Source organism: Heterodontus francisci, chromosome 8, assembly GCF_036365525.1.
Source record: "Heterodontus francisci isolate sHetFra1 chromosome 8, sHetFra1.hap1, whole genome shotgun sequence".
Classification (NCBI taxonomy): Eukaryota; Metazoa; Chordata; class Chondrichthyes; order Heterodontiformes; family Heterodontidae; genus Heterodontus; species Heterodontus francisci.
The window spans coordinates 75,590,899-75,602,793 of record NC_090378.1 but is presented as its reverse complement, the minus strand read 5'-3'; the positions used below and the strand labels follow the sequence as shown (position 1 = coordinate 75,602,793).

Sequence of the window (11,895 nt, the reverse complement as noted above, 5' to 3'; positions counted from 1 at the left end):
TGGGGGAGGAGGTAAGTTTCTCAGTGAGAGAGGGGGGGGACAGGGTCAAATTAACGTCATGGATGTAGGGGATGGTGGGAAGTATTGTATTTTAAAGTTTATGCAGTTTGGTGGGGTGGGGGTGGGGTCAAGGTCAAATGGCAAAGTTAAGTGTTTTGGGGCGGGGAAAAGGGCAAATAATTTAATTGTTATGGGAGGGTGGTGGGAGAGAAGAAAAAAAAGAGATGTATTTATTTATTTTCATTTAATATTCCTTTAAATATTTAAATATGCCAGTAAGGCTAACAACCCTTTAAAAATGGCATCAGCACCTGCACCCAGGCAGCTGACGCCTTTGCCGGGGACGGACAGCCTGCCCCCTCTATTAGATCTGGGGTGGCTATTTAAATGAACCGTCGCGATAGCAATCACGGCGGCTCTTTGGCATGCTGTCCGCCATTTTTTTCACCCACTGCCGAATTCGGCGGCAGGCTTATAAAATTCAGCCCAAGGATTCTGTGTTTCAGTATGAACAACAGCTGACATTTAATTAGCACCCAAAGGGTCAGAAAGGTGACCTGGAGAGCTTTATGGATCAGGTAAGTGAAAATTGACACCACTCCAATTTGCACGTGGATAAGGTAGCAATCTGGAGATTATTATCCTGTCGATAGGGAGAAACTTTTTCCCTGAGCGGAGGGATCAATAACCAGGGGGCATAGATTTAAGGTAAGGGGCAGGAGGTTTAGAGGGGATTTGAGGAAAATTATTTTCATCCAGAGGGTGGCTGGAATCTGGAACACACTACCTGAAGAGGTGGTAGAGGCAGGAACCCTCACAACATTTAAGAAGTATTTAGATGAGCACTTGAAACACCATAGCATACAAGGCCAAGGGCCAAGTGCTGGAAAATGGGATTAGGATAGGTGCTTGATGATGGCATGGACACGATGGGCCGAAGGGCCTGTTTCTGTGCTGTATAATTCTATGACTGTAACTGAGAAGTAGAAGGGTAGATAGAATGGAGTTAAGGTTGTAGCCAAAAAAGCAGCTGAGAAGAAAACTCATAAGTAGTTTTTGAAAGCAGGGAATAAGGAGAGAAGGCCAAGAGATTTTAAAAGGGAGTTCCAGAGGTGAGGTGAAAGCCCTAGATTCTGGAAAGGTCCCAGCGGATTGGAAAACTGTAAATGTAACAGCTCTATTCAAGAAAGGAGGAAGACAGAAAGCAGGGAATGATACAAAGATAGGTAGGAAAGCAAGTTGTGATAAGGACACAAAGAGTCTGCAAAGGGATATAGATAGGTTAAGTGAGTGGGCAAACATTTGGCAGATGGAGTATAATGTAGGAAAATGTGAGGTTGTCCACTTTGGTGGGAAGAATAGAAAAGCAGAATATTATTTAAACGGAGAGAGACTGCAGAATGTTGTGGTACAGAGAGAACTAATGTCCTTGCACAGGAATCACAAAAAGTTAGCATGCAGGTTACAGCATGTAATTGGAAGGCAAATGGAATGTTGGCCATTGTTGCAAGAGCATGGAATATAAAAGTAGGGAAGTCTTGCTACAGCTATACAGGGCATTGGTGAAACCACAACTAGAATATTGCATATAGTTTTGGTCTCCTTATATAAGAAGGGATATAATTCCATTGGAGACTGTTCAGAGAAGGCTCACGAAGCTGATTCCTGGGATGAAGGGATTGTCTTATGAAGAAAGGTTGAGCAGGTTGGGTTTATACTCATTGGAGTTTAGAAGAATGAGTAGTGATCTTATTGAAACATACAAGATTTTTAGGGTGCTTGAAAGGGTAGATGTTGAGAGGCAGCCATTAGGTGGCTCTGAAGTCTGTTTCTCAATTTCATTGCGATCTTGTATATCAAATAATTATATTCATCACATGATCATCCGATTCCAATGAATAACTTACTGGTACAGTTTTCGGACCAGGAAAGGACCATGAGGGTGAACATGTTTCACAGATTGTTTCTGGCTCCACCCTCCTCTTCGCCTCTCTTTTCTCAATCAGTTCTCTCTCCAGAAAGGCATCTAATTATCTCTTGGACCCAGCTGTGTGTGTACAGTAATAAGCTTCCTTTAACTTAGTCTCTTACTGGACATTTTCTATTCCTGACTTTGGTCCTGCTACACCCTCTCAAGCATTTTGATATAATTCTGATGCCTTGGTAACAAGAGAGTCAAATAAATTGAGATTTAAAAAGCCTTTGAAGAATCCTATCCACCTGTGTCGTTTACTAGCAGCCATCCTTTACATTTTACAATGTTTTCTATAAAATAGGGTTTCAGAGTTTCGTTCACATAGCTTATTTATCTCTACAGGTAAGGAGTCCAATGCAAAATTTCAATATGGCTTGAAAAATTAGTCTTTCGGCCCAATATGCAATTTCAAACATACCTCAATATTGTTAAGTGTGTTGAACTCCATTAGGTCATGGAGCTGTGTAAACGCCTTATTGGAATACTGGAAGTTGAAAGTAGAATATGGGGAGTCAGCATCATCAAAGATGTCAAAGTCCACATTCTCCATTTCTTTCTCGCTCTCTCGTTTAACACCTTCAGCAAAGACAAAGTTTGTTTCAGTAAGAATGTCAGTACTGGCACTTGACTTTCCATGATCTATTTTATTCTTTCCCCTCTCTTTTCTCCCCTCCTTTTCCAATGCATTCAGTCCTGCCAGGGTGAAGTTCCCTTGCTGCCAGTTCACATCCAATACTCTGCCCAAATAGGCAACCATTCGGATGAAGGGTCACCGACCTGAAATGTTAACTCTGTTTCTCTCTCCACACATGCTGCCTATCCTGCTGTGTGTTTCCAACATTTTATGTTTTTATTTCAACTATTCTTTGCTGTAAGGCTGAGTGGCATTAGAATATTTGAGTGTGGAGACCATCTGCTCATCTGAAGTCCCCACTCATGCACTTTCCAGTGGGAGCTTACAGGAGTAATAAGTAGGTGGAACAATGGCTGATGTTTGCTTTCCCTAGTCTGAGTACGCAGGGGCCAGTTCTAGCATTTTTTCAGCTGTTTCTGCCTCAACTGATGTTAGCTCTCTTGATCGGACTGGAGATTGAACTTGGGGTTTTCCTGCTCTCAGGATCACACAAGGCTGTTTGTCGCGTAAACTTCTTAAACATATCACTCAGCGCAGATTGAAGTTTGGAATCTTAGCAACTTTCAAAATTCTAAATGGGTGATTAAATCAAACAGGCCCGAGCTCGCTTGCCGTTTGAAGGTGAATCAAGTTGGACTGTAGCCAAGCTTTAAATTACTTGGAATTTTGGATAAGAGGCTCTTTCCATTCCTCAGAACATCCAAGGCTGAGCTGATGAACGAATCTTAGAGCTAATCTTAGGACGGCACAGTGGCGCAGTGGTTAGCACCGCAGCCTCACAGCTCCAGGGACCCAGGTTCGATTCTGGGTACTGTCTGTGTGGAGTTTGCAAGTTCTCCCTGTGACCACGTGGGTTTTCGCCGGGTGCTCCGGTTTCCTCCCACAGCCAAAGACTTGCAGGTTGGTAGGTAAATTGGCCATTGTAAATTGCCCCTAGTGTAGGTAGGTGGTAGGGAATATGGGATTACTGTAGGGTTAGTATAAATGGGTGGTTGTTGGTCGGCACAGACTCGGTGGGCCGAAGGGCCTGTTTCAGTGCTGTATAACTAACTAATCCATCTTTTTGCTTATATTACAATGATGGCAATTTCCGGCCTCCAGATTTGGCTTTGATATTACTGGGCAAGAGTCAGAACTGAAAATCTTTTCATTCTTAAATAAGCCACATTGACGTTTATTATCTACCATCACCCGTAATATCCATATTTGACAGATTTACTGTGCTCAATCTTAGGGAACAGAATTAGATAATTACTTCATTCTTAAGAGTCTCCTGTTGCAATCGTGAAATTTTAACCTTCATTAAATTTCATGCTTCACTGTGGAATCAAGTTTCTATAGATCTTATTAAATTCAATTCTTTATCCTTTTCCCAATAGGACTATCATGTGATGAGCAGCATAATAGCTACTGATAATGCCAATTGTGTAATGACACTACTGTGTTTATTGGGTGACTATGGTGATGCTTGCAAAAGTATTCACTCTTGTCCACACTGCACTGGACCCAGAATTGTACCTCATTTACCTTTGGAGATAGTGCTACATTATAAACGAGACAGCATACACTCCTCTGGAGACACAGAACACCACTTTGGGAAGTGGTCTTGGCCCAAAGAAAAAGTATGGGGAAGAAGCAAATGGCAATGGTCCTGAATGAAGGGGTGGGGCCCCATCATATCAAGACTTGTATTTATATAGCAGTATATCACATTAAAAGGCCTCAAAGCTCTTCACACAATGATAACTTTGAGTACATTGACTTGTTACAGTGGGAAATTTGATCCTTGGCTTGGATGGGGTGATATCTCCACCTGTCTGCTCAGGACAACTGTATGATTCCCACATTGCTGACCTCTACAGACCTGTTCCTGATGTGGGGAAAGGTCCTTGATCAGAATCATACAGCAGCGAATGCAACTTTAGAGCAAATGTTTATAGGTAAATGCAATTTTGCAATCCTGCTCCAAAGCCACCCTGCCCTGTAACGAGGCCAGATGTAGGCAGCCCTAATAGATTATTTATAATTATATATATTAATAGCCTGATCAAGTTACTGGACCAAGCTTTTAGTTAGGTGATACTGTGGAAATGGTTATATGTTAAGACACTATAGCCCTAGGTTAGTGCAAGTTATTGATAATCTGCCATTTTATTTCACTGTTCAATGGGCATGAAAGTACATTTTCTATGAATAATAAAGCTGAACGGGTATGATAACAACTAAAGAACCACAAGAATTATAAGAAATGCTCACCATTAAAACTATGGCACAAGTTCCTATGACAGCTCCACTTGTAAGTGTACTGCCTAAAGTGGAAAGCAAACATACAGAATAGAAGGCCCTTGGTTCAATCCTTTGTGGTGAGTTAGCTGATCTCAGACTCAGAGGAAAGTACGGCAGCTGACCTCAGTATCTCTGTACTGGGGGGCAGGCTCCCCTGTGACTCCACTTGGAAAGTACGCATGTGGTTGTTGAGTGAGGACAGCATTAGGCTTTGCTATGATGCGCTCTATGGTTAAATAAATTAGTGACATTCAATGTCTAGGCTTAAACACGAAAGACTGTCACTTGGATGAGGTAGCAGAGTTGAGAAAACTGAAGGAAAGAATTACATATCTTGGTATATGATTGTCTGGAGTCAGTTGGATAAAGTAATTCCAAGTGAAGCTGTGATGAAACCCCTTACCTGGAGCCTTATAATGCCTAAAATTGATGTTTGCTAGTACAAAATGGATGATGGTTGGACAGTCTTTCTCTATCATTGGGTTTTTGGGCTTGAAGATGTAGCATTCTTTCAATCCTTCTCGGTCGAAGACTTTGGTGTCAATCTTAGGAAATGGCAACTTGTTCATTCTTGCCCACTTCTCTGCAAGCAGGAGCTCCTGTCAAGTTAAACAGAGTGATGCTGAGGTTTCCATTAGAGAAGTTTGGAAAGGGCAATGTATTAATGAACAAACCAATACTTATCACTTCGCCACTAGGCTACTAAAGCCCACGACTTTTTTTTAAATTGTACAGACTTAACAGTTCATTGATCTCCACTCGTCATTCAGGAACCATTCAGAAACTATTGCTTGTTGTTCCTTCATAAACTTGCTGTGATATATCACAACATAACAGAGGAGTGCATTTAGGGTTGGAATGTTCGAGTTTCATTTGCAATTTCTGACATCACTGACTTAACTGAATTATGGCCTTACAATCAGGTAAGTATTTACTTTCCCCCCCAATATAACTGAATTGAACTCCCATCAATTACTCCTGAGCAGCCATGATTTACTGGATGAACCATCTGAATCCCTCAATTAGGTAACTGCCTTGTAATCAATCACTACTGTGTACACATCATTCTCTTCAGTTTGCCTCTCTCTTCCCTCTAGGTCTTCTACACAACATTGCCTGGATGAGTTGTGAAGCAGCAGCCTGCTCCCTACCCTCAACTAATGCTGTTCCTGAGCTGATCAGCAGAGTGTGAGGAGTCGGGTATTTTCCACACTGAATTTCCCTTTTTTGCTCTCTTTCTGCGAGGTTATGCAATGTCTGTCTTCAAAGGAAGGTAGAGCGTGGGTATGAGATTCAGAGAGGGATAGTGAGATAAAAAGACAGATGGACAGAGAGATAGACAGAAAGCATATTCAATATAACTTTTCACCAAATTACACATGCGAGAAATACCACAGGAACTCTCGCTGACTGTGCATGAACAGAGTCTTGCCGTACATGACTCAGTCTTTCCTGACAGGCAATTATGCAAACTTAATGCTTAAAGGCACGCCGGAGAGAGTTCCTAATAGCTTTAATATTCATTTAAAATCGACAATATACATAACCCTGATAAAAGCTTCCGGTCAGGGCCACCACCTTCTCTGTGCCTCAGGCTGTGACAACTGCTTCTTTGTACCAGCAGTTTAAATGGAGATGTGACTTAAGTGCACCGATAACAATACCATTCTGTGGGTTGCAATTTTAAGCTACCAAGAGGCAGTGGAGTCCTTGTTTAAAATTGCAGATCGGGCTCCAATTACATCATTGGTGCCCAATTACAATTTTAACCCACGGCCAAACTAGTGGCAAGGGGTCCAGAAAGGTACTTTTTTTTTTGCTTCTGTGTGGGCCTTGAGAAGCAGCAGTGCTCCTCTGTGCTCTATCAGGCAATAAATGCTGGCCTAGCCAGCGACACCCACATCCCATGAGTAAATTAAAAAAAACTTCAGCACATTCACTACTGCAGTATTGAAGGAGTGTTACATTGTCAGTGGTACTTTCTTCAGGTGAGATGGTAAACCAAAACTGTATGCTTTGTATGTTAAATAGGTTAATACTTTTCCTTCGACCAACATAACTTAGAATTTCACAGCACAGTAACAGTAATTCAACCCAACTGGTGTGTGCACACATGAACTCCTCCCACCTTACTTCATCTCACCCCATCAACATATCCTTCTATTCCTTTCTGCCTCATGTACTTATCTACTTTCCTCTTAAATGCATCTATGCTAACTGCCAATTCCATGGAGTAGCGAATTCCACATTCTCACCGCTCAACATCATTAAAATAGATAAAAGGTCATTCACCTCATTGCTGACTGTGAGACCTTGTGTGTAAGTTAACTGCTACATTTGCGCAAGTAGCAACAGTGACCACAATTCAAAAGTACCTCAATGTATTTAAAGATTTTAGAGAATGTGATGAGGAACTGTATAAATGTTAAAACTTTGAGTGCTGTTAACTGTAGACATGTGTTTCTCCTATAGTGTAATATAAAATGGGCATCACTGAACAGTTTTGAGGGTGTTATGAGATGTTGTCAGGTCCTCACTTAAAATCTAAACACAAGTAGCCACATTCTCTCTCAGCTGCCCATCAGTCGAGAATTCTGGCTTCCTTTAGTTGTATATCATTAAGACGAATGCTTGGATATAAGGAGTTGCATAGGATTGCATCAGATATCCAGCACAGAAACAGGCCATTCAGCCCAGCCATTCCATGCCTATGCTTATGCTGCACTTGAATCTCATGTTTTTCCTCATCTAAATCTATCAGAGTAACACTCTATTCCCTTCTTCCTCATATGCATTAATTCCCCAGACTCACTTTCTATAGGAGCAACGCTCACTTTGTTAACTCTTTCCTTTACGTAATTATTCCCAAGTCCCAAGGATAGAATTGAAAACTAGCTTTGCTAAACCTGTATCAAACCTTGATTAGATCATACTTAGAGTGCTACGTGCTGTTCTGGTTGCCATATTGTAAAAAGGATATCGAAGCTGGAAAATTCATCTTTAAATTCATCTATACTATTCGTTGCAACCACTCCCTTTGGTCGCAAGTTCCCCATTCGCACACTGTTCGGGTAAAAAAAGTTTCTTCTGAATTCCCTATTGGTGACTATTTTATATTGATGTCCTCTGGTTATCCTCTGCCCCACAAGTGGAAACATTCTCTCTCTATCCACTATCAAAACCTTTCATAATATGTTACCTGTCAGCCTTCTTTTTTCAAGAGAATAGAGACCCAGCCTGTTGATCCTTTCCTGATATGTATACCCTTGCATTCCTGGTACTATCCTTGCAGATTTTCTCTGCATTTTTTCCAGCTTCGATATCCTTTTAACAATATGGCAACCAGAACAGCACGTAGTATTCTAAGTATGATCTAATCAAGGTTTGATACAGGTTTAGCAGAGCTAGTTTTCAATTCTATCCTTGGGACTTGGGAATAATTACGTAAAGGAAAGAGTTAACAAAGCGAGCGTTGCTCCTATAGAAAGTGAGTCTGGGGAATTAATAATGGATAATAAGGAGATGGCAGATGAATTGAACAGATATTTTGCATCAGTCTTCACTATTGAGACGACAAATAACATCCCAGTATTAGCTGTAAGTCAGGAAATCAAAGGGAGGGAGGAACTCAAGAAAATTACTATCACTAGGGAAGTGGTACTGAGAAAATTGTTGGAGCTGTGCGCTGAGAAGTCCCCGGGTCCTGATGGACTTCATCCTAGGGTGTTAAAAGAAGTGGCTAGTGAGATAGTTGATGCGCTAGTTTTAATTTTCCAAAATTCCCTGGATTCGGGGAAGGTTCCATTAGATTGGAAAATAGCAAATGTAACTCCTTTATTCAAAAAGAGAGGGAGACAGAAGCAGGAAACTACAGGCCAGTTAGAAGTTATTATTAAAGACTTTTTAGTAGGACATTTAGAAAAATTCAAGGTAATCAGGCACAGTCAACATGGCTTTATGAAAGGGAAATCATGTTTCACCAATTTTTTGGAGTTCTTTGAGGGAATTACATGGGCTGTGCATAAAGGGGAACCAGTGGATGTATTATACTTAAATTTCCAGAAGGCATTTGATAAAGATGCCACATCAAAGGTTACTGCAGAAAATAAAAGCTCATGGTGTAGGGGGTACATATTGGCATGGATAGAAGATTGGCTAGCTAACAGGAAACAGAGATTAGGCATAAATGGGTCATTTTCTGGTTGGCAAGATGTAATAAGTGGTGTGCCACAGGGATCTGTGCTGGAACCTCAACCTTTTACAATTTATATAAATGACTTGGATGAAGGGACCGAAGGTATGGTTGCTAAATTTACTGATGACACAAAGATAGGAAGGAAAGTAACTTGTGAAGAGGACATAAAGGGGCTACAAAGGGATATAGATAGGTTAAGTGAGTGGGCAAAGATCTGGCAAGTGGAATTAATTTGTGGAAAAGTGAAACAGTCCACTTTGGCAGGAAGAATAAAAAAGAAGCACATTATCTAAATGGTGAGAGGATGCAGAGGGATCTGGGTGTCCTTGTGCATGAATCGCAAAAGGTAAGTAAGCAGGTACAGCACATAATTAAGAAAGCTAATAGAATGTTATAATTTATCGTGAGGGGAATTGAATACAAAAGTAGGGAGGTTATGCTTCATCTATACAGGGCATTGATGAGACCACATCTGGAGTACTGTGTACAGTACTGGTCTCCTTATTTAAGGAAGGATGTAAATGCACTGGAGGCAGTACAGGGAAGGTTTACTAGACTGATCCCTGGAATGGGCGGGCCATCGTATGAGGAAAGATTGGACAGGCTAGGCTTATATCCGCTGGAATTTAGAAGAGTAAGAGGTGACTTGATTGAAACATACAAGTTCCTGAGGGGTCTTGACAGGGTGGATGTGGAAAGGATGTTTCCCCTTGTGGGAGAATCTCGAACTAGGGGTCACTGTTTAAAAATAAGGGGTTGCCCATTTAAGACAGAGATAAGGAGAATTTTTTTCTCTCAGAGGGTTGTGAGTCTTTGGAATTCTCTTCCTCAAAAGGAGGTGGAAGCAGAGTCTTTGAATATTTTTAAGGCAGAGGTAGATAGATTCTTGATAACCAAAGGGGTGGAAGGTTATCGGGGGTAGGTGGAAATGTGGAGTAATCAGTTCAGCCATGAACTTATTGAATGGCGGAGCAGGCTCGAAGGGCCGAGTGGCCTACTCCTGCTCCTAATTCATATGTAAAGACAATTCTGCTTTAATGTTACTGCTGGTGCTCAGACCTATGGTGAGCAAACAGGCTAGTCTCAGAGCACCAACTGCTTTTGCATTCCCAATCCTGCACGAGAAACATGCAATAAAATTACAGCAACTACTGCAACCAAGTTCTGCCCTCTGTTTTACAGCTTGCAAATAAGAAAGGCTGCATGTAGTGACACCACAAGTCCTGACCTGAATGGAGATGTTTGGGTAATTCCCCTGTCAATCATGCCTGGAGACTACATTCTTTGTATTATATAACTATCCACCATGCCCTGCATTTTTCTGGAGAGATAATCCTGCTGCATTTGGCAGACTGCTTGCTATTATTTTACTCATGAGCTCGGAGACTCACGTAAATTAAAACCACAATTCTGCCCTGCTTCCAACTTATTGACTAACCAAATGGGCTCAATATTCACTTCAATTAAGAAAACTGATACCACTGTAACTGGAGCAAAATCTTTAGCTGTTCCAGTGGGAGGCATAGAAGGGACTTAAAGTACCGCGTTGCCTCTTTGTGGGAATGCCTGCTGCATTACGTGCCAATCAGGCACTTAAGTGGACAGTGGCAGGCCTTTCCCGGAATTAAGGACCCAGGGGATGGAAGTCCCGCATGCTGCCAGAGGCCAGCAGCTCTTTGATTGAGCAGCAGTGGAGGAGGTGGCTGCTGCCGGGAATGCACCCACCTGAGGCCGAGGATCGTCGAGGGACATAGGCGAGTCATGGCGGGAGGGGCTTTGTGGGGTGGCAGTCATAGGAGAGGTGGTCATTGGTGGGTCGGCAGCAAGGGCAGGGGGTTGGCTCTCATTGGGCCCCCCATCCCGATGCCAGGTCCCTCGATCAGGCATTTAGTGCCTTTGAACAAGGGATCTCTTCCCCCCCCCCCCCACTCCCTGGAGCTGGCAAGCAATCAGCATGGGTTTGTTCATTGTGCTCCCTGTGTGGTGACAGGCCACCTGCCACTGGGCTAATACCAGCATAGGCAGGATGAGGCCCTTAACTGGGTATTAATTACCCACTTAAGAGCCTCAATTGGTGGCAGGGCAGGAAGGATGTCCACGGGCCTTCTCACCACAGACTTCATTGGGGTGGAGACAGGAAGGTGGCGGCGTCCCCACCTGCCACCATCCCACCTGACCAAATGTTCTCCCTACCTCCAAACTCACAATGGGAGAGAGCATAAAATTCCTCCCTTAGTTTGCTGCAGGGTGGAATTTTATGGACTCTGCAAGAGCGGATTTGGTGACGCCTGGGGTGATTTAAATAGGTGGGAGGTGTTTTTTCAGATTCCCAGTGCCGAAATATTTTAGAGAAATAACTCGATGGCGTGTTTGTGGCACTCCGAGGTTCTCCCCCTATGCTGGCGGGTTGTAGCTTTGCATTGATTTACATGCTATGAATACTCATGACCCTATACTTAGTTACAATTCAGTCCTACGTGCCAGGTTAAGTGAACAGTGAGTGCTATTCCCCTGGCACCTGGTTCACATCTGTTTCAATGTGGCATGCAACAGTCGGTTTTGTGCAGTTGAGTCTCAGGTCTGTGTTGTTCTTTCTTTAACTCATCGCCAAAATGCATGCCAGCATTTGAATGGATGTTTTTCTCCAAGTTTGGCACCAGCAAGAGTGATTCTTCTCAGGGGATGGTGGCAAAGGGATGGGGGGGTCCACATGGAGAAACAGAGGAGGGTATTCAGGAAGGAAAGGGTGAGGTGATCGGGTGCATGGAGGAACAGGGCAGGCAGCAGCGGAGCATCCAGAGTGTG

General features: G+C 42.7%; 1 protein-coding gene across 1 annotated transcript in view; it reads right to left on the bottom strand.

The window, feature by feature from the left end:
• LOC137372919 (cytosolic phospholipase A2-like) overlaps window positions 1-11,895 on the bottom strand; it is a 170,760-nt gene that overhangs the window by 8,208 nt on the left and 150,657 nt on the right. The window contains exons 16-17 of the mRNA XM_068037390.1: window positions 5,299-5,494; window positions 2,394-2,551 (exon numbers count right to left, since the gene is read on the bottom strand). Of these exons, the coding sequence (XP_067893491.1) occupies window positions 2,394-2,551; window positions 5,299-5,494 (354 nt within the window). The remainder of the gene's footprint in view (window positions 1-2,393; window positions 2,552-5,298; window positions 5,495-11,895) is intronic.